The sequence below is a fragment of the Amblyomma maculatum genome, chromosome 6, assembly GCF_055883805.1.
Source record: "Amblyomma maculatum isolate TAMU_Amacu chromosome 6, ASM5588380v1, whole genome shotgun sequence".
In the NCBI taxonomy this organism is placed as follows: Eukaryota; Metazoa; Arthropoda; class Arachnida; order Ixodida; family Ixodidae; genus Amblyomma; species Amblyomma maculatum.
The window spans coordinates 20,437,527-20,460,776 of NC_139349.1; the positions used below are offsets into that span (position 1 = coordinate 20,437,527).

The following is a 23,250-nucleotide window of genomic DNA, read 5'->3' on the forward strand; positions in this document are numbered from 1 at the left end:
AGCATTCTATAGAGATGAAAGGCCAAAATGTCTACAGCCATCGGCCAGTAGCTGCTGCGTGAGTGAGTGAACAATAGCCTTCATTTCTCACCCGATGCCCGAGCAGAGCCTGGTAACCGTGAAGAGTCCGTATGTGGGCATGAAGGTGGTAATGACCGAGAACAGGGCGTTGGTGAGCAGCGCCGACAACAACGTGCGGCGACGGCCCATCTTGTCGGCCAGGTTTCCCCACAATAGGCCGCCGATCATCATGCCCACGAAGGACACGCCACCTGTTTCAGCCGCCCAAAGAGAAAAGTGGAACGGTTATTGTGTTGCAGCTCGTTTTCTTTTTTCGCCATTGGTGGACGGAACTTCATTCGCAACTGTTGCGTGAAAGCGGAAAGAAGCCTCTCGCCGATCGTCACTATCCTTTATGCGTAAGTTAGATGAGGAGTTCGAATTCTGAAGACGGATATTTTGAAAACTGCGCTTGCTAGGAAAAAATTCTAAGATGAAGTATTTTAGTAATATGACACGCTAGTTACGGCGACTGATATCTCAATAAAACATTAACACATGCGCTTATTTTTGAACTTTAATGTCCACCTGGCTGCATTATCTACGGAAACGGTTTTAGTACAGTATTCAACGCTTGCATTCTTTTTGTTCAAACTCCTATAGCTCAGTTTGCAACGCGGGGCATATTTCGCATGATGGACAGTTATAGAAAAGCAGAATTCTGGTCGTGATGCGCACAGGTGGCTCAAGCGCGGCGCCATTTAATAATTAAGCACAGAGCCGCCTCCGAGCATTGTACACGCCGACAAAGTTTCGCTGTAGAACCAAAGCGGTGAAAACTGTATGATAATAGGAATATACACCAGTGCGGTTTATTCAGAAAATTGCATTAGAGGCCGCAAAATATCGGAAAAGTTGAAGGAAGTCGAAGTATCGCAACGAGGGCCGAATAAACCACTGTTCGTATACAGGACCTCGACTTCCTATTTGAGTGGGCCCTCCGCCCGCATGATATGAAGCCTAAACGACTTTTTCATGACTACCAACTTATCACTGCACTCGCATACCGTGTACAATCACACGCAGAAGAAATTAAAAAAGGAAAGCTTGGGTGCACAATGAGATTCATCCTCCAACTTCCGCTTAGCGCTGCAAATTTCTTTTGATATTGTTTGAATGATTGCAAAGTAAAACGGGTCCAAAAAGTTTTTATTTTGTTCTCGAACGGAGGGTACACAAAAGACAGGTGGAGTGAAGGGCTCTTTGATCTTCAAGTAGAATCCCGAAATAAAAACTGTTGTGCTGCCGGTCCAGGTCTTCTGCCGTTGTTCACAATGTCCTTTAGTTTTCTCGTAACGACGCATACAACTCAATATCCTCCGGCTTTACTTAAAGCCCCATGATGTCAACAAACCCAACCCTACGTTCTGTGCGCTCCTTAGTTTCTGTGTGAGCGACCCTGAGCTCTGAAGTCGCCAAGGCACAGGTTTCGCTCTGCCCCGTTATTTCAATCAGGGTCGCAACATTTCAGTTAGCAAACATTGCCCTGACGGCAGGAATTTAATCAAGAGATATAAGTGCACTCAGCACCACGTGCAAGGTCTCTTAAAAGCACCAGGGATGGACAAAAGCAAGTAAACGCAGCAGTGATAAAACTCACAGTCTATCACTATTTCGAGGTGGTGCCTGGGATTTTGGAAATAGTAAAAATGGTACGACCCTTTCTCTCTTCCTTTTCTGCAGGGGTGCACTTCAGTCAGCTTATAGGCACAGTGATGTGAAAGCGTTTTTTCTTACTGCTGCAGATTAAATTGGTGCATGGTCGTTTCTTTATACCTTTGTCGTTTCTGACACGCGTATTTCGCTTTAAATGAAGGAATATTCGAGGCTTGAGGCTTGTTGGCGGCTCCCTGCCGCACGAGGGTGCTACGATATGCCGTTTTGTGTCAACTTCGCTAGACGGCGCAATGCGTCTGTCTAACGGGAGATTGTCTCTGTTTTGTTTTGAATTTTGCACGTGCTGATTTGGAAGCGCTTTCCTTTTACTGTTAGTGTTGTCATTTCCCTCAGAGCTCTCCGGCATCCTTGCGTTAGACAAGGGGAATTACAAACGCATTCTCAGGTAGTCAGTTAAGATGGTACGCCGTTTGGTATGCTTATGGTCTTGGGCCTTCAAAGTTTGTGGACTACGCGAATGGCTAATCGCGATGGAGATTTCAATGTGCTTGCTGCCCGTGATAATTCTAAAGTGTTCCTTTTATAAGAGAAGTGCATCGATCTCAAAGCCAACATCTTGAGCGGAGGGGCATACTTGATAACCTGGCATACCTAAAGACGAGACAAAGAGGAGAAGTGGACAACGATGGCGCAGTCTGCGCCGTCGTTGTCCACTTCTCTTTGTCTCGTCCTTGTTGCGCACTTATATTACTGTCCATCATGGTTCACCAACTCGCCCAATCAGCCATTCATATACCTAAAGAAACTTTACTATGATCATGTACTCTTGTTTGGGGCTGATGCATTGTCCTATAATGATCTGTAGCCGCGTGATGTTGCCTGAGCGGGCAATAAAGAATAAAAGTCGGTGTGCCTTAAGGATGGTGGCTGGATTCCTGGCGCTGACACTTTGTAGCGAAAGCTACATTATGCTACCCTTCGCGCTTTTCGCGGTGCCTGAAAATGAGCGGCAGTGCGGATGCGCCATTACTATGGCACCCATTTGCGCCGTTCTACAGTTGTAAGTGATTGGTTCAGAGGAAGGGAAAGGCGCAGTATCTGTCACAATTGTCTCTGTGGACACCTGAACAGCACCGTAAGGGAAGGGAGGAAGGTGGGAGTGAAGATGGAAAGAGAGAAAGAGGAGCCGTAGTGGAGGGCTATGGAGTAATTTCGACCACCTGGGGATCTTTAACGTGCGCTGACATCGCACAGCACACGGACACCTCTTCGTTTCTCCTCCATCGAAGCGCAGCCGCCGAGGTCGGGATCGAGCCCGGGTACACCGGCATTGTAGTCGGGCGTCTTACCACTACACCACCCCGGCGGGGTGTTCTACAGTTGTAGAACGCCCGTTCCGTTCTGTTCCTGTGCTCGTTACAGAGAGGAGGAGGATGGTAGCGGCATTCCAGCAGATGCTCGCACCGGAGTGGGGAGGAGGAAAAGGGTAGTTTCCGTATTGGGCATGCTCGCGCCGCCTCGGAGAGCTGACCGATTGGAGCAGGAGAGCGTTTGCCAGCATTGCATGCGCAGGACGTGAAAGTGGATTCTGCCTAGAACGCCGGTTAATTTTGGTGTGTTCAACGAAACGCTGGTTGTGTTCGATGCAACGCTCGGTCACCCGCAGTAAAAGCTCTCGCTCCACATTCGGTTCAGCAGCATTGAACCCCTCTAATTTTTCTTAAGTGTGAGTTCATACGGATACATTTTTGGCTAACACTGCCTGTCTATACCACTCATGAGCCAAGAAAGGCTTTCGTCTAAAGAAAAAAAAAACAAGAAAAAAACCACGCATAGGTCTCGGGCAGTTCGCCGAGTGCTTCGGAACAGTGATATTTTTATCACCCCTAACAGCATGCGCATTTATTCCGCGATTTAGCCTGCGTTCAAATCATCATCGCGCCGTGAGCGCTAAACCAGAATCATTTGTTTTGGTTTACAACAAGCTGATTTTCCTAAAAGGGCAAATATTACCTGTCGTCTCAACCTATTATCTTTACAAAAATATTAGTGATATTCAAACTTTTACGGCCGTGCTGTGGTAGGACTCCTGTTTACACTGAAAAGATCACAGTAAATAACTTACTTCCAGAAAAATGTTGCCGCCAGTGTTAAGCATTCGTTTTGGCTGTCAACTTGACGGCTGCGCCGAGGTTTAATTACGTGTTAAATTGGGCGTGTTCGTACATGTCTTGAACAAATATACGGCAACGCAAAAAGAGGACAAGACGAGACGACAAGGAGAGCGCCGTCCTTGTCGTCTCGTCTTGCCCTTCTCCATTTGTGCTGCCATATAATGTTTCATTGCGCTTTCTCAAATCTGAAATACGTATGTCCCTATCATATCGTTTCAAGCAAGCAAGAACGAAGATTATGAGTAATTATAAAACGCGATGGCAAACGCGATGTGGAGTTCAACGTGCCCGAAGAAACTCGCGGGTTTAAGCAACGCCATGGTGTTGGGTTCTGATTTGTTTAGAGCACCTGGATATCTAAAATGTACAGACATTGTGCACAACACACCCGGGGTGCCTTTTGCGTTGCGCCTCCATCATAAGCGACCTGGCTAATCTGGCTCAGTAGCCCAGCGCTCAACCACTGAGCCACCACAGCGGTTTAGCTCTAACGCGTATCGCTGTATTTCAAGAGTCATATTTGGATGACTTCGGTCTTCTTCGTCCTCGCCCCAACGTCTGTCATAGTAAGTATCACACCCAGAGAGGTACTCTTAAACAAATAACAAATAAAACTATGCCAGAGGCCTATATGAGATGCTTAACATCAGCCAAAAAGGGCGCATAGAGAATTTTTAACAAAATAAATTTTTCCTTATTCATTCGCAGCCTTGAAATAAGTTTTGGCTTTTCACAGTGAAGGCGGGAACTCCTTGACATTCACCATTTTAAAAGGTTTACTACGGCAAAGCGGATGCGAAGAGGGTCTTAAGTTGGTTTTTCCTTAATTAAATATTCAAAGAAGCGCACAGACTAAGATTGAAAGGAAGCATGCGTAGCCATCTAGGTAACTAGTACAGTTTTTAACTAGCGCAAGAAGTTTGCTGAAAGTTTAAAGAGAGCCGCATAAAAAAATTTAACGAAACGCGGCAGTTAGATATCGTTGCAGCGTGTCCCATGGAAACAAAGCATATTTCACGCAAGTAAGAAAAGTGAAAAATTACTCCAAAGCTAATTCAGCCGTAGAAACCTGGGTTCACGTGAACGAGCGCTGCTACGTGATGTCCTTTGTTACGCTCGAAGGGACATGGGAACAAAAATAAGGTGAAACGGGAGGCGATTTCACGCTGCAGCGGAGGCAGAAAGGAGGGTGTAAGCTCGGATAAAGAATATATTCCATTTTTAGCACGCGGAGGATTAGCAAGCGCGCACCGCTCCACGTGTGTCGCAACTCATGGGAATAACAATGAAATGAAGACACAACAGGAGACTTTGCGGATAATAGGGATAGAAGCAGGCTGGAAGGTAACACGCACGAGTGGCTCCCTTGCGATAAAGCGTGGGAAAGTTTGCTGTGTGTGTGTGTGTGTGTGTGTGTGTGTGTGTGTGTGTGTGTGTGTGTGTGTGTGTGTGTGTGTGTGTGTGTGTGTGTGTGTGTGTGTGTGTGTGTGTGTGTGTGTGTGTGTGTGTGTGTGTGTGTGTGTGTGTGTGTGTGTGTGTGTGTGTGTGTGTGTGTGTGTGTGTGTGTGTGTGTGTGTGTGTGTGTGTGTGTGTGTGTGTGTGTGTGTGTGTGTGTGTGTGTGTGTGTGTGTGTGTGTGTGTGTGTGTGTGTGTGTGTGTGTGTGTGTGTGTGTGTGTGTGTGTGTGTGTGTGTGTGTGTGTGTGTGTGTGTGTGTGTGTGTGTGTGTGTGTGTGTGTGTGTGTGTGTGTGTGTGTGTGTGTGTGTGTGTGTGTGTGTGTGTGTGTGTGTGTGTGTGTGTGTGTGTGTGTGTGTGTGTGTGTGTGTGTGTGTGTGTGTGTGTGTGTGTGTGTGTGTGTGTGTGTGTGTGTGTGTGTGTGTGTGTGTGTGTGTGTGTGTGTGTGTGTGTGTGTGTGTGTGTGTGTGTGTGTGTGTGTGTGTGTGTGTGTGTGTGTGTGTGTGTGTGTGTGTGTGTGTGTGTGTGTGTGTGTGTGTGTGTGTGTGTGTGTGTGTGTGTGTGTGTGTGTGTGTGTGTGTGTGTGTGTGTGTGTGTGTGTGTGTGTGTGTGTGTGTGTGTGTGTGTGTGTGTGTGTGTGTGTGTGTGTGTGTGTGTGTGTGTGTGTGTGTGTGTGTGTGTGTGTGTGTGTGTGTGTGTGTGTGTGTGTGTGTGTGTGTGTGTGTGTGTGTGTGTGTGTGTGTGTGTGTGTGTGTGTGTGTGTGTGTGTGTGTGTGTGTGTGTGTGTGTGTGTGTGTGTGTGTGTGTGTGTGTGTGTGTGTGTGTGTGTGTGTGTGTGTGTGTGTGTGTGTGTGTGTGTGTGTGTGTGTGTGTGTGTGTGTGTGTGTGTGTGTGTGTGTGTGTGTGTGTGTGTGTGTGTGTGTGTGTGTGTGTGTGTGTGTGTGTGTGTGTGTGTGTGTGTGTGTGTGTGTGATGGGGCATATGAAAACGTTTCATTTTCTGATTTTCTGTCACCCACTTTTACAAATGGTCGGCCGTAGTCACTTTGGACACATTTGCGTAACGCACAACTTTTTACACGTTACGCAACAGGATTCTACATGTGAAGCGTGTGAAGATGAGCTCAAAATAAACCATGCTCCGATATCATCCCCGGAGCTTGAGGAAAGAAGAAAAAAAAAAAAGCATTTATATGTCTCTGCAGTGAACATATCCCTCTACAACCAAGGCAATTCTGCTGCGAGAAAATGCCCTTGTCGAACGTACATGTGTTTCATACATTTTCAAAGGAATCAACATTTGCGACTACAGCATGACGGTTACTTATACGCGGAATGACATTCACAATGTTTTCTAGATTTGGCGAGTCACGTAGATACATCTAGTAAATTAGCGCTACAAATGGGATCAGTCACATACTACATTTATCCCAAGGAATCTCATCATCATCATCATCATCATCATCATCTCAATTATACCCACTGTAGGGCGAAGGCCTCTCCCATATTATTTCAATTAGCCCGGTCCTGTGCTAGCTGCATTTGACCGCTGTGAACTTCTTAACCTCATCCTTCCATCTAAGTTTCTTCCTTCCCCTGCTACGCTTTCCTTCCCTTGGAATCCCATTTCTACCCTTCGCGACCATCGGTTATCCTCTCTCCGCACTATATACCCTTCCCATGCCCATTTCTTTTCTTTTTTATTTAAAATAAAATGTCATGAACCCGAATTATTTCTCTGACCCACTGTGTACGCTTCCTATCTCTTAGCGTTACACCTACAATGTTTTGTTTCATAGATCCCCGCGTTGTCCTCAACTTAAGTAGAACCCTCTTGGTTAGCCTCCACGTTTCAGCCCCATAGGTAAGTACAGGTAAGATGCAACTGTTGTATACTTTCCTCTTGAGCGATACTCGCAAGCTTCTAGTCGTAATGGGCGAGTACTTGCTAAATGCGCTCCATCTTAATCATCTTAATTGTTTAGTTATTTCTCTTTCATGGTCCGGATCTGCAGTTACTACCACTTGCAGTGTTTCGCTACCTATTGTAAACTGCTGTTCCATCCCTAGGCTGTTGAATATTATCTTAGTCTTCTGCATATTTTTTAGGTCTACCTTTCTGCTTTTCCTGCCTTGGTGATCAATCATTCATTGAAATTCATCTTCTGAGTTACTTAGCAAGACAATGTCATCAGCAAACCTTAGATTACTGAGGTATTCTCCATCGACCCTTATATTTAGCTGCTCCCATTCGAAGTCCCTGAATAATTTCCCTAAGCAAGCGGTGAATACTACGGGGGGATCGTGCCTCCTTAACTAACGCCTTTTCTTTTGTGAATTTTATTGGTTTCTTGACGCGAAACTGTATTTGCTGTGCACCCACTACAAATATCTTCCAGCACGTTCCCATATATGGCTCATCTACACCCTGAGTTCGCAATGCCTTCATGACTACGAAGGTTTGACTGAGTCAACTGCTCTTTCGTAGTCATTTATTTCTATGTATTGGTGTTGGTTATATACCGAACATTTTTCTATCATCTGTTTTATAGTATGAATATGATCGATAATTGAGTATCATTTCAGGAAACAGGCCTGATCCTTTGGTTGATTGAAGTATAAGTTTGCCCTGATTCTATTGGCGATTATGTTAGTAAATACCTTCTGCGTAGCGGATAGCAAGTTAATTTGTTTATAATTTTTTTGCGTCCCCGCTCTTACGAATTAAGATAACGTTTGCGTTCTTTCATGATTCCGGTACTGTCGATGTCACCAGACATTGCGTATATAGGGTGGCCAGATTTTCTAGCACCATATCCCCCAAGTTTTTCAACCAATCTGTAGTTGCCTGAACCTTCCCAGCTGCCTTCTTCCTTTCCATATCTTCTAAAGTTTTCTTAACCTCGTCCTTCGTTACAGGCGGAATGTCTGATTGTTCTTCACTACTGCCAATCTCATTATTCTGTCGACTATTTTGCTACAGTATAGAACTCCTTGGATACTTTGACTATCTTGTCCACATTAGTGATGATATTGCCCGCCTTGTCCCTTAGCGCGTACATCTGATTATTCAAATCTGAAATTTCACATTGGGAAGTAACGTAATCGTCCGCAATTATTTTTTACTTTCTCTATTGCCGATTCTATATCTTCCTAGAAGCTTTCGACTGCTTCGTCATCATAGCCCAAGGAGTCCATAATAGTACTCTGTTTTTCATTTCCAATTTGAAGCTTCCTCCAGCTGCTTACTCAGAATTCCTATCGCGCCATTGTAAGTTAGACAAAGCAAAGTATCTCGTTTACAGTAAATTCGAACAACAGACTTGGAAAATTCTTGTAAAGTCTGTAGCTTGGTTTGATTTGTTGGGTTTAACGTCCCAAAGCAACTCAGGCTATGAGAGACGCCGTAGTGGAGGACTCTGGAAATTTCGACCGCCTGAGGTTCCTTAACGTGCACTGACATCACACAGCACACGGGCGCCTTTGCTTTTCGCCTCCAACAAAAAGTGGCCGCCGAGGACGGGATTCGATCCCGCATTTTTGGGAACAGTATTCGAGCGCCGTAACCACTGCGCCGCCCCGGCGGGGCGTCTGTAGCTTGGTGATAGAGGAGTCTGGGGCCTGTAGCATGCTTCGGCAGCAAATGAGGAATAGTAAGAGATTGTCACCTTTCTGCACACGGATTCTACATTCTCGTGGTCTATATATAGTTGAGATGAGTTTTAGACGCGGTTAACTAAGAGAAACGCGCCACCTCCTACACGAGACCTATCTTCCCGATAAGCAGCGAAATCACGCAGAAACATTTTAATAGAAGAATCCTGCTGTGAGTTAGTCCCAAAGGCTTGCACATGGTTGATAAAAGCGGCAAGCCGTCAGCATTGTTTAACGACGCTTCTGCAATTCACTGTTGCCGTAGTCAAGTCAGTTTTGTTACACCTACTTTTTCCGTGTTTGGGTCATTTGATTTTGCGAATAGGACTTTTTCTTTTCTGCGTCCCACGTAAACGTCTTGTCATGGGCAAATAATTTATCGTTTGATGCGACTGTTTGATGTGACTGTTTTCACCTTTTTTACTGGCCTTGGCATATTTCCAAAGCCGTTTTCGAATATCCCTTCTTTCAGATGAGTAGTCTTGGCCGACGCTTTATGAAGTTGCTTTATACTTCCTAGCACTGAAAAGAAAACTGGCGTTTTCTTTTCAGGAGACAAAATTGGCAGGAATCGGGCATTTTTTCTTCTCATAATAGCTATCTTATGCACACTGCGCTCTTTCTACCGACTGCAGTACTAAATTTAACTCCCTTTTTATTTCTTACAAACGTTTTCAAACAATTCTTCGGACTGTTCCCAAGTCTCCGATTCATTAATGTTTGATCTGTCTTCAAGGATACGGTGCGCATCAGCGTTAAAGGTTTTCGTCTACCACTGCCATTGCAAATACTCATTTTTGTACATGCAGTCTGCTATTCCCTTAATTACCCCATTGCTTAATTTGTGAATGTATTGTCTCACACGTAACCATTAGCAAACCGTCGTAAACTACCACAATGTATTAAAGACCGCCCGACATACATATCAAAGCCCCGCTTTATCCATGCCTTAAAGACCAGCCCGAGTTGGCAGCTCTTTCCAATTCGGCCATGTCATTCTCGTGACGTCATACAACTCACCGACCAATCACTGCCTGACCATGTCATCTGCCAGCAACCATTTTCCGCGAGACGTATCGATTATTTTTCGCTCACAACGCCAATTACAACGCAGGATGTTCAGGAAAGTGGGTCCTTTAACGCTATCGCCCTAATAGAGAGGTTTAGCTTACCGTTATTCGCGATCCACCACCGTGACCCGCTACCGTGCGTGGGCGGGGCGCACAAGCTGATTGGCCCCGACGCGGCAGGTCTATGTGCCGACATCCTGTATGTGGCGCCATCTATCGGTGTCAAGGGCTCTGGGCATGCGCAGTGGAACGCGCGGTGGCGGATCACGTTAGCGGCTCGCGGTTCACGGTAAGCTAAAACTCTCTGATATCTCTGCAAAATATTTTTGACTTCAAGATAACTAAAGTGATGTTGCGCTCATTGTCGCATGAATAACTAAGCCAATCATGCGCCAAATACAAGGCCAAATAAGGTTTCCAGCTAACTGTATCGAGTATAAAACAAATAGGGTCCAATTGAATGAAAAAAAGATATATTATCGATATAATGGGAGGGAATATTAAAAAAACAAAGCGACTTCAAGTACTTGTGACATTTCTCACGACCGAAACTGTAACTTTGTCATTGGATGTTTTCCCGCAGATTCAACAGCATTGTTAACGAAATCCAGTGTCGAAATATGTCTATTTCGCCTTGAAATGAGGCAGTTGTTACGCATACTGCAGGTTTAGTCAGCGCGAGATATGGAACTACGGAACGACATTTCTACGTCCCCATCCTTACCGCTAAGCCTACAATATGATGCCATACCAACTTGCCTGAATAAAGCTCCTTGTTATGCATGCACTACATTTTCTTTGCGAGTCTGAAGATGTTCGTAAAACTTCTTTTCTTTTACAGTATGAGAGCTGGTGGTGGAAGGCCGGTGGCACTGTTAACCTTGCCTTTTGGCAGCTTTCCTGCAGGTCTCCTGCATCATGCGATGGAAACAAGGTATTACTATTGACTATTGTAATTAGCGTCGACTTAGTTAACCAGTGCTCAAGCTAACGACAGGTAAGCAGCGGAAATTGCTAAGAGATGTGCGGATAACATAATTGCGCTCAAAGTACTTTCTGAAGAGGATAACATTAAATGACCTTGTTAAATATATTACAGTTTGTGTTAAAGTTGAAGAAAGCTGTCAAGAATAAAATACGGGTAATAAGGCTACGATGTGCAAAAGAACGTAACCTTTCTATAGGCTGCCAAAATGAAAGGGCTCCTGCATCATGCGATGTAAGCAAGGTATTACTGTCGACTATTGTAATTAGTGTCGATTTGGTTAACCAGTGCTCATACTAACGACAGGCATATAACGGAAATTGCTAAGAAATACGCGCATAAAATAATTGCGAGCAAAGTATTTTATTTAGGAGGATAACTTTAAACAACCTTGTTAAAGATATTACTTTATTGTGCTAAAGTTGAAGAAAATTACCAGTAAGGAAAGAAGGGTAATAATGGTCACAATGCGCAACATAATGTAACCTTTCTATAGGCAGTCAAAAGAAATCGGAAAAGTAGAGGTTGGGGGGGGGGGGGGGGGGGATTCACGCAAGCTTTGAACCTGTACTGTCATCTGGGTTCAGTTGAGCCTGCACTCGCAAATAAGTGTTCTTACCGACGTTTTCGAAAAAACAACTGCACATAGTTTTCGCAAAGCTTTTCAGCCTGGCGGATATTTTTTAACCCTTAGGACTCGTTCTCAACTGCGTGCTGTTCGATCTGCCCGCTCTAGCTTCGCATAAGGGAAAACTTCAATTTCACTTCGGCTGCCATATTAGTAGCTGTCGCTTCACTCTAGAACTAGATTTATCCCCGTTTACTGGAATGTAACGACTTGACAGAAGTTAGAAAGTTTCACAAACAAAGCCAGTGAATTAAAGGCATGCTATTTCTCTTAAAGAGCATGGAGCCCAAGTAAAAAAAAAGGAGGGGGGGGGGGGGGAGGTAGATTGGCGTGGACCACTGAACGCCTGTCGTAAAGGAGAATCGTGAAGCCTATTCTGTGCTTCTGCGTACGACTCCCATCCAACGGAAGACCTTGACATGCCTGTTCTGCCTGGATTAGAAGAAACGCGGCTGTCGGGCTCAAGCTGCCGTGTGTAGCCTCGTGAGGAAAAAGGAGACGCAAGAAAGACGAGAACGAGCTTTGAAGGCAAGAACAAAACGTAATAGCGAGGCAATTGCGCAGCCGCTAGCACAACAGAGCTGCAGCTGAAGAAGCAGCAGCGTAGGAAATAGAGAAAGAACCCTTAGCCGAGAATAAGCTGAAGACAGAAGGAAAAAGAAGAAATCTGATACGGCATCGAGCGGAAAATGAGACGCTTCCGGCTGCGTGCCCGGACTGATCGAGGCAGGCGGAGTTCGCAAGGCGTGCCGGGAAATACAAAAAAAAAAAAAAAAAGCCTGGCGCAGTATTGCTATCGCAATAAAAAGCAAATTGTAGACGTGGGATGCACACGCTGGAAGTAGGTTTCCCGAAGAGAAGAAATGTACATAGAAAATATGTAACACAAAGTACAAGCAAAAGAGCCTGGGACCACTGCTTGTTCTAACACAGCGGCGCCCTAAGAACAATAAAAACAAGAGAGATGGACAAAAGGCGAACAAAAACTGAGCCCGACGGGATGAGCAATAGCAGGGTCACTTCTTCGGCGAGGAAGGCTACTCGGGGAAAGAAGATTGAGCTAGTGAGATCGAGAGCGAGGGTATAAGGAACGAGAGCGAGCGAGCAGCGGCATCGAAGGGCTTCGCTGAATTGCCGCCGGTGTGATTATGACCCCGCAGAACTCGACCGCTCGTTCAACCTTTCCCTTCCTCGCCATCTCGCTGCGACTTCCTCCTACCGAAGAACCTCTCAGTGAGGCTAGTATCTCCGTAGCCCTAATCAGTGCTACGGTCAGGGCCGTATATGTACTAGTTCCCTCAAAATAAAATGGAGCACACGAATGAACAAAATTTTGTTTCGCAGCGCGCCCTGCAAGCGGATGCACTTGTGTATATCTTGAATGCGTGTGGGACACCCGGTTGCTCAGCTTGACACCCTTGGTGTTCGCCTCATTGGTAGCCCGGACGAAGAAGAGAAAATTTTCCACAGGCCCGTACTCCTTTTTATTTTGGGGGCACTAGTACGCACATTAGGCGGGCGTTGAAGAACGAGGGGCGGGACGAGGCCGAACGGTCAAAAATAACGAAATAAACGCGCTCAGCAGATTTTCGATGTGAGCGGAAAATGGAACAGAAGGAAATAGAAAGTTGTGATCAGAAAGATGACGCGTGATTGCCCGTTGAAATAAGGCGTACATCAGGCCCTCGAATACGTAAAAAAAAAAAAAAAAATGGTTTCTAAACATCACACACACAGGAATGAAATACCAAGGAACGCTAAGTGGGAAGTTAAGAAGGTAAATGGGTTGAGTGGAAGCAGATGGAAATATTTTCCGACTGGAACTAGCGGATAAAAAGGAAGATACAAATCAACAAAGTTGATGGATGTAGGAGAAGTGAAGAAATTATATCTCGTCCCTTTCGGAGCGTTTTCGGGTCCCCGGCCGATCGTATAGGAGGTTCGAACGGGCGAGCAGAGGTCGTAGGGGTTGGGGAGAAAAAAAGAAGGACGCTTGCTGGGACCTGCACTTAAGGCGTGGGTGCGTCTTCCAGGCCTGCCTAGCTTGGGCAGATTTATGTAATGACACTGCGGATCCTGTGTATGCTTCTTACGTCTCGCTTCTTTCTTCTTCGTAGAATTTTGTGGAAAGCAATATCGACTGCTGCACCAACAAAAATACAAAATAAACGAATGTTGCTGGAAATTCCTGTGTGAAGTGATTAATTCGGCCTGCAAAATGTTTGGAGAGCTGGCTAAGCACGGGGATCATGAACCGCAGGTTTGGCTTGCTCGTATAAACCTCGGAAATGATTGGGCCGTATATTGACTTCTTCCGCACGTGCGCTTGCTCCGGTTATGTGCTTTATTATTAACTGGGAGACGTTATTGGTTGGCGGAGAAACCAAACGAAGGAAGGCCATAAGTGAAATTCAATTCTGTTTAATTTCTTTTTACCTTTTGAATTTATTTGTTAGGCACCTTCATACACCAAGTTTTACGCATAGCGTACTGTGCTCGTTGCGCTGAAAAATCGTCGCCGTACCCCGGTTTGAGAGGGAGCTTTCAAGGGAGAGTCAAATTCCTCCCTGTGCAAACATTTGGGTGGCGCCGTCATGTGAAGCGGTAGCCACCAGAACTAAAGACCTGATGAGCGTTCGACAAGGTAAATGGGGCCTCCGCGTTCTAGAGCATCATTAAACTGTGCGTCTAGTCGAAAGAGATTCCGGGAAAATGATAGGTTACTTGTAAAAGGTGTACAAGGTATACTTGGTGTTGGTTCATAGAGGGATGTTGGTTCATAGAGAGTAGTGACTGATGATTAGTGAATGAAACTATGAAGCGTGGTGTAGACAAGTAATCCCGAGCATGTGTCGCCGCTGAATCTGAACGCGTGCGATGACCTGTGGCTGGTGCTAGTGCGACAACGTTGTCTGGCATTGTACCAGATGCGTGTAATAGTGAAAAAAAGACTCCGTTTGAGGATGTGCATTGTCGTGATCGTGCTACTCGACAACAAGGGAGAAGTGAGAAGTAAGCCGAGAAGGTGGAGAAGAATGCTCGGTATGAGACAACTAGACGGTTGAAGCGAAGGTGGGGTACCGAGGTACGAAAGTCAGAAACGGAATCGAAGCGCGTAAGTGTCTGGAGGTGGTCGAGTTGAAACGTCAGCCTACTGCCGACGACCGTAAACAGTCATTAAAGCCAAAGATGCTCAGCTGAGACATCCACGTGTTTTAATTATAGATAAAGAAGCCGGTGTGATCAAAGTAGCATCACTGGAACAAATGAGGCAGCGAGCGTGCACGCTAGCACGTCTCTTAAAGCGAAGCTTAAACGTCCTCCTAATTTTTTCACTCTTTGTTTTTATCCAAGACTGTTTGTTTCCACGAAAATCTTAAATTAAGAATCACTCTTTCACGAAGCAAGTAAGAAATAATGGGTAAATTATGATGTATTTTCTAGACTGACATTGTACTTCAATATAGTATATTCAACATACAGTGATAGTTAAGGCTCCAGGAAACCTGGGCCCGCTTGCACAAACGATCTTAAGACTGTCTTAGCTAAGTCCAGACTTAACTGGAGTCTTAAGGATAGGCCGCTAGCGTGGCTGCTTAAGACTGAAGCCAAGACTGGGCTTTAGTCTTGACTTGAATAAGTCGCTTGTACGATTACGACTCTAGGCCGTCTTAGTTAAGACACAAGGACGCCCGGTACCTAAGTCGAGAAATTAGAAAATACAGAGATGCGCTGGCCCTGTCCTCGCGGTAAGATGTAAACATTCGGTCAATCTTGCACTGTGTAAAATCCGTACCATTGCTTTTCGCGGCTTAAGATTGTGTTACGAGGAAAAATACCCCAAGTGATTGCTGAGGGCGTTCAGGGAAGCCCCTCTGGTGATCCACGAGCCGAACCGAAGCGTGCGGCTTGTTTAAGTCTGGACCGTTTAAGTCTGGACTTAGCTCCAACTTTATCGTGCAAGCCGGCCCTGCTTTTCTGGGAGACATGCCGCATACCAGGCGGACTATGCAGTGTTCCGCATATTTTAGCACCTGAGAGGTGCGCTCCAGTATGCGATGGCAATTCGTTTAGCTATCTCACTAGATACAGCGTCTTGAGTCACCACTTTGAAACACCTTTCGCGCAAACAGTATGCAACATTTCATACTGCTGGACAGACCCGGCGGCAGTTTATGTGCAAGTCGCGCTGAAAATCAGACGGTGCAGGGTCGCCTCGTGCGGCCTCTGGGAGACACTGACCGAGCCAGCCCTTGCGGGCGTCGTCCATGCACAGCTCCCTCTCGGCCGAAGGGAGCACGTAGGCGATGACCATGATCTCGATAGAGTCCGCGGCCAGGGCCAGCCCGCACACCAGGAACACCAGCCACTGGAAGAGGCCTACGCCAGCCTGCGCCAAGAGGACTTCCCCATACCATCTTGCCTCTACCTTGAAAGCTTAGTGCGAGCTCTAGAAAGGCACCCACGCTTTTCACTATCTGTGGCGCAGAGGACCGCAATTCTGGCGTATTCTCATGAGCATCAATCCCACATCTGCCGACGTGTGAAAGCGCGAAGTTTTCCAGCGCGGCTCATTGGAATGGCGACACCGTCTATTTCACTCTACTCTTACTATTTCACTCTATCTCCACACAAACAATGATCGCGGCACACTACATGGTCAAACCGTTTAATTAATTGCCGGTTAAGCTTGCCGTTTTGATAGAGTACAAATATTGCTGCTAAATGCTATTGTAAGTTGGCCTTATTAAGGGAAGCACGTCTCCGCAGTGTGAATATTTACGATGTGTAGATGCACCACGGTCTTTACCACATGGAGGTTGGACCCGTACACGCGTTTAAGGAAGTATACAACTGATATGTACGTGTTGCTGCTTCTCCCTGTTTCATTTGCCGTCCATCTTTAATCCGTACACTTACGGGAAACGACGCCCTCGATACACTGCCCAAATCCAATTTCAGCGGAAGACGCCACCGTGTGCAAAAAGCAAACAGCTGAAAATTAAACAAACATTGAAGAAAACCGCAAACGTTTCTCCAACTTCACTCGCCTCTCAACATTTACCAGGCTTCACAAAATTCTGAAGCTCTCTTCATTCCGCTAACGACCTGCAACTTCGGAAGGTGTGACACATCTCCCTCGTACAACTGTCAGGAGGGCAGGAGAGATACAAAGTCCGTTCTGAATGGGTGCTGCGAGTAGCTCTCGTTATTTACTATCCCTTAACCATCACTGACCCCACTCGAGCTCGACAAATGAACAACAGACTTTAGCGTTGCAAGTACACTTTTTTACTGGGCATTAGTGTTGTTCTTAACTTCAACTTTTCTCCTCCTCCTCCTCTTCTCACAGCCCGATTCAGTGAGGCAGTTACTGTGCCTTAAGTTAGGCAGTTATTTAAAGCGTAGTAACTGCTTTAAGTCAGACATGTAAGGCAAGTAACTGTTTTAGGTGAATTTAAGTGAGGCAGTTACCACGGCTTTCCTTTCTCTTAATCCATCTCTCATCAACTCACCTGAGCGATGGCATCCTCGTGGAACTGCGAGAGCAGCGGCACATCAGTGTCCACATAGTCGGTCTCCCGGATGGCGGGCGTCGGCCGGGCGTCCTCGGTGTACGATCCAGGGTTCTCGCGGCCGACTAGGGACGCGGACTCGGAGTCCTCGTCCCTCTTCATGGCTGCCGCGACCAGGGCGACAGCTCGTGCCCCCCGGGGGGACGTGACGCCGCCTCAGCCCCGGAGCCGAGTGGCAGCGGGCCTGGCTCCTCGCTGGCTGCCTAGTGAGGACGCCGAGGCCTCCGGTGCTCGGCCGACGGCGGCAAAGCGACGGTAAAGGGCTCTTTCATCGACCCTGCAGCACCAGAGAATAAAAGAGCATAAAGCTCAGTAGCCGGGAAAAAAACCTCTGTTCTGACGATGCGTTGTTCGACTTTTCGCGTAATAAATAAAATGGGGCGGAAAAGACGCGCACTTTCACCGAAAATTTCTCAATCCCGTAATATTCCTTGGTAGTGCGCTGAATGTGAACACAATGCTTAGAAAGCGGCACGAAGCTCTGAAGCCCAGTGGAGATTTGAGCACGTCAAGGATAACGGAAGGCGAAGAAAACATAGTGTTGAAAAAAAAAAAGGGGAGAAAAACAAAAACGAGTCTTTCAGCAATATAACTGGCTTCTGAAAGCTGTACACAAGATGAAGTAGGCACAAAGCGAACCAGCTTATTCGCATGCTGTTGCCTCTGCTCTGCTTATCATGTAAATCACGTTATACTGCAGGTCGGTTAGAATATGTTCAGCCTTCAAACACGAAGTTCATATCTGAAATGAGATTAGGTTGTAGTTATTTCGGCACGTGAATCCGGCTGTCTGTGGTACTGCAAAATACCCCCTGCGTTTCAAATCTTCTCAATGTAGGTGAGCAAATAATACGCGTTTCTTGCTGTTGTGTTTCTGGAGACGTATTCTTTCCTCCTCCCGGTATGTAAGGCTCATAGCAATTAGATTTCAAAGAGAGGGCTGCGTGACGTTGATATAATAACCAGTATGTTCGGTCATCTAGCTGGCATCAAGTGTGGAGCGTGATAGCAGGACTATGGTCAAAGCTCTTGCAGACATTTAAACTGGGCAAGTTGGTTCAGTATGACTGGGGCAACTGAAGCCGAAAAAAGACGAAATTGGATGAAACACACACTTCACGTGTGCTGTGTCCAATTTTGTCCTTTCTTGGCGCCCGTTACCTCGGTAACTATAGAAGACAGTAGATGGACGATAAATGGGAAGCCGACAAATTTGAGCTTTGCACAAAATGTTAAACGACGTTACAGACAACGCGCATACACAAATGCAGCAGACGCTGATTTAACTTTCAGCTACCAACGCTCATGATGGCTTCTCAAAATAGGGGGCTCATCTCTTTCGCTCGATGGGGCCTGACCGAGAACTCCCCCATACCTGGCAATCTAGCAGGAGGTACCGCCAACAACAGGGACTCCTAATGCAGTTTCGGCACACACAAGACTCCACACCCGATATAACAACTTTACAGGAAACTAAACACGACACCGACACTCAGGGGATATACTTGCTACGATACTGGACGCATGGCAACCCTGGTCAGCAAAAAATTGGTAACCATGGCTTATGACCCAATTCCCAACATCAAAATTAAGCACTTAGTGACGGAAATTATTCCCTAAAAGAAGCATAAGGAAAACAGTGTCTTTCTCGTAAACCTCTATAGCCCGCCTTGCCAGCGGGACGCGAATTTTCATAAACTCTTTCTAGGGGCCAGAAAACTTGCTAAAATCAACACGCTGCTCATTGTAGGCGACTTGAACGCACGCGGACAGCAATGGGGATACCCCAATAATAATCAGAAAGGTATAGAGGTTGAGGACGCGGCGGAAGAAATCCAATGTGCACTCTTAACAGACGAAACTCAACCCACGCGCCTTGGCAATTCGGTCTGCCAGGATGCGTGTCCAGACTTAACCTTTGCCAGGGGGGCGAAACACGCAACGTGGGAGAATCTGCTGGAGAATATAGGCAGTGACCACTATATCCTGAAGATCACGATAACAGCCACCAACATCAAGCGCAAGCTTGCCACGGCCAAGATCAACTGGCCGGCCTTCCGTAAGGCGTGCACGGACCTGGAAGAGGGGATTACTTCCATAGATGATTGGTGTAAACAACTCAAAGACATCCAGAAGCAGTACACTCAGGAAGTGGATCGCACAGAGCAAACACCAGAGGGGGACCCTCGGCTCCTCAGGCTATGGGAGGCACGCCGATTGCTCACCAAGCGCTGGAAGAAGCAGCGCTTTAACAGGAAACTCAAGCTCAAGATTGCAGAAGTCACCAGGATAGCGGATGAGTAAGCGACCCAAATGGCCAGGCAGAGCTGGCAGCAGTTCAGTAGCTCGCTGGACGGCACCCTCAGCACGGCCAAAACGTGGCGTATACCCCTCAACCCTATCCAAACTAGGGCCGAAAGCGGGAAAGCTATCCGCAGACTCTTCCACACCTTCCAGGGTACGGAGGAGGAACTGCTAGATAAAGTCAAAGAGAAATGCCATGGCACGACCTTGCCTGCGGCATGCGCGAAACCATACCCGGGGAGATGGAACACCCACGTGGAAAGGCCGATCACCAGGGAAGAAGTGTTCGCTGCCATGAAGGTATGCACGCGCAACATTGCGGCGGGTGCAGACAAGATCCAGAACGCACTCATACGCAACCTCAGCGACGAGGCGGTCGACCAATTGACCACCTTCCTCAACGGGCACTGGGCCGCAGGAACGGTTCCTGAAGAGTGAAAGCATGCAGTGGTCGTAATGATCCCAAAACAGGGTAAGAAACTCCAGATAGCAAGTCTCTGACCTATCTCACTCACCTCCTGCCTAGGCAAGCTCTACGAGCGTGTCGTTACTCGGAGGCTTCAAAATTACCTGGAGGAAGAAGAGCTGTACCCCCACAGCCTGTTCGGCTTCTGAGGTCACCTCACCACCCTGGACGTCCTCATACAACTCGAAGAGGAAGTCTTCACCAATGTCCCGGGCGTGGGCGAAAACGCGGTCATGGCCCTCGACATCAAAAGGGCCTTTGACAACGTTAGCCACGCAGCTGTAATGGAAGGACTCGACAACCTCCACTGTGGCGAGGATATTCACAGCTATGTGAAGGCCTTTCTCTCCAACCGAACTGCAACAGTTGGGCTCGGAGACCTTCGCAGCGATAAATTCTCGACCCCCCAAAAAAGCATCCCTCAAGGGTCCGTCATCTCGCCACTACTTTTCAACTGGCTATGATCGGACTCGCGAGACAGGAGATCGAAGGCATACAGCACGCCATGTACGCTGACGACTTCACTGTCTGGGTTAGCTCTGGGTCGCTCGGCCAGAAAGAAGAACGACTGCAAGCAGCGGCTACCTGCGTGGAAGAATATGTCCGTACACGAGGCCTCGCCTGCTCCACAGTAAAATCCGAACTCCTGCGAGTTCACAAAGGGAAACACAAGGAAGGGACCCTCAATGTCTCCTTCGAAGGACAGCTACTTCCCGAACGAGACTAGATACGAGTCTTGGGAATGTGGCTGCAGAGCAACCAGCGATGCGGCTATACGCTCAGCCTTCTCAAGCAATCGACCACTCAGGTCGCCAGGATGATCACGCGTGTGTCGCAGAAGCGGAGCGGCATGCGAGAGGGGGATACCCTGCGCCTGGTTCATAGCCTGGTGCTCAGTCGCGTGGGATACGCCCTCCCGTACTTCAACTTCAACAAAGGAGAAGTGGAAAGTGCACATCTCATCATCCGCAAAGCATGCAAGACCGTCCTGCACCTACCAATGAACCCCTCCAGCGCAAAACTGCTGGCTCTTGGAGTTCACAACACCCTCGAAGAGATCAAAGAAGCCCGACTGGTCACGCAGATAGCCAGGCTCCAGCAGACTCCTACGGGGCGCTAGCTTCTTAGGCGACTGGGGCTAGGCGGAATTGCGGAAATCGAGAATTGTACTGCGAGCATACCGGACGCAATTCTCCAGATGCTAAAGGTTGGTTCCCTTCCCCGGAACATGGACCCCACCTTGCATGTGGCCAGTAGGGCAGCCCGGGCGAAGTATGTACAACAAAATCTAGCTACAAAATCCACAACGGTATACACGGACGCGGCTCTGTATACAGGAAGCTCGCATAACAGCACAGTGGCGGCAGCTATTGATGCTAACCTAAAGGAATTAGCTAGCGCCTCAGTCAGGGATTGCACGGTAACCGAAGGGGAGGAGCTGGCCGTTGATCTAGCGGTGGTAGCAGGGTATCGAAGCCAACATGTCCCTTACCATTATTACAGATTCGAGAGAAGCGTGCCGTAACTACATGAACGGCCGCATAGGTCGCGCCGCGCTCAGGCTCCTCCAGAGCGCGACCCCATCAAAAGTAACACAAAATATCTACTTGGTGCCAGGACACACCGGCATAGCAGGGAATGAACGCGCCGACGAGGTAGCTCGAGGGCATACGAGCCGAGCTTCCTCCCAATCAGACGATCTACCCGAGCGAGTAGGCCCTACGTACTCGGACATTCTGAACTACTATAAGGGAGTACGCATCCGCTATCCGCCGCCTCATCGTGATCTAAATCAACAAGAGGCATTGTACTGGCGAAGACTGCGGACAGGAACATTCCCAAACCTGCATATCCTTAGCAAGATTTACCCGTCGCAATATCGGGACACCTGCCCGTGGTGTGGTAGCAGATCTTCGTTATACCACATCACGTGAGAATATAGTGATAACGATAGCTTTCGTAAAGACCCGAGTGCGCAACAGTGGGAGAGCCGGCTCTGCAGTGGCGATCTGGGTTGCCAATTAGGTCTGATTCTGCACGTCCAGCGAGCCGCGAAGCTCAGCGGAGCCTTGGTATAGGGGCACCGACGCTGTGGGAAGAAGGAAGATGGACCTCTTCTTTCTCGTCTGCTACTAGCACAAGACCTGTCTAAGAAATTAACGTCTATTTCCTATCCTATCCTATCCCCCGATACCACGCACCACGCTAAACGCTGTTGGTAATTGGTCGAAGACTTAGGGTAATCGCCCAAGGTGGAGTAGATTTGTGATAAAGGAGTAATTACTCATTGACATCTACCTAAGCGCAGCTAACCAGCTACAAAGGAAAGCTATACATCTTTCTGAGAAACTTCGTTGTTAAAGAAAAATTCGTACTGATCCGGATCATGCCCGAAATTTTCAAAAGCGAACGACGGCACTGGGAGAGGGGGTAGACGTCGCAGACCGTAATAGCTTACGTCCCCTTATGTTCAGGGAGTACTTATGTTCAGGGAATAGGGAAGCAACCGCGAGGGAGGAAGAAAACTCTTGGAATAAAAAACTCGGCGGAGACCCTCAAGACTGCTTACGTGTGACAATGCGAGATCATTCATGCCCATGTCAAATGCATTCGTGTTCGAGCTGGGATGTTTTACTGCGACTGTAGGATAGTTGTGTTTCTATACTTTCGCGGGAAACCATACGAATTTGTACAACCTCTTCACCTTAGAATAAATTGCGTTGTACAGTTTTGAGTCTTGCTACGTTGCATAATGGCAATGAGTCATGGCTATGACTGAAAGCCATAAATGTTAAGGGTCACAGTAGGTCACGTCTCATCATTCATAACTATATAGATGTCCTACCCGTGAATTGTATACCGGCGGATTGCAGTCATCTGAATTTCGTGCGACAGACGGCCAGCGACGGATAACACCGTAATCTATACTAAAGGGACTTAGAATGTTTTCACATTAAAAATCAAGGTTAAAAAGAAAGAAAGAAAAAGTTCACTCTGATAAACTGTGCTTTAATCAAGCTGCGTTCAGTTTCTACCTATTTCGCTTCGTGCGAATGAGAACCGAAGAACATGTGTCAGTGAGGGAACATCAACAACAATATCAACAGCAGCAATAAATTGGACGCATAAGGTAAATATGACGCCATGTTACCATAGTCTGCAAGTAGTCTCCTGCGTGGTAGTTAGACCGGTAGTCCCTCACATTCACGCATTCTACTAAACCATTTAGTGCGGGCGTTCCTATCTGCCCTGGTATATTCTGG

At 47.1% G+C, this 23,250-nt stretch overlaps 1 protein-coding gene across 1 annotated transcript in view; it reads right to left on the reverse strand.

Moving 5' to 3' along the window:
* Positions 1-17,488, reverse strand: part of LOC146185206 (synaptic vesicle glycoprotein 2C-like) — a 43,428-nt gene extending 25,940 nt beyond the window's left edge. The window contains exons 1-3 of the mRNA XM_084606177.1: positions 17,158-17,488; positions 15,884-16,031; positions 92-272 (exon numbers count right to left, since the gene is read on the reverse strand). Of these exons, the coding sequence (XP_084462303.1) occupies positions 92-272; positions 15,884-16,031; positions 17,158-17,319 (491 nt within the window). The 5' untranslated portion in view covers positions 17,320-17,488. The remainder of the gene's footprint in view (positions 1-91; positions 273-15,883; positions 16,032-17,157) is intronic.
* Between the last annotated feature and the right edge of the window lie 5,762 nt (positions 17,489-23,250).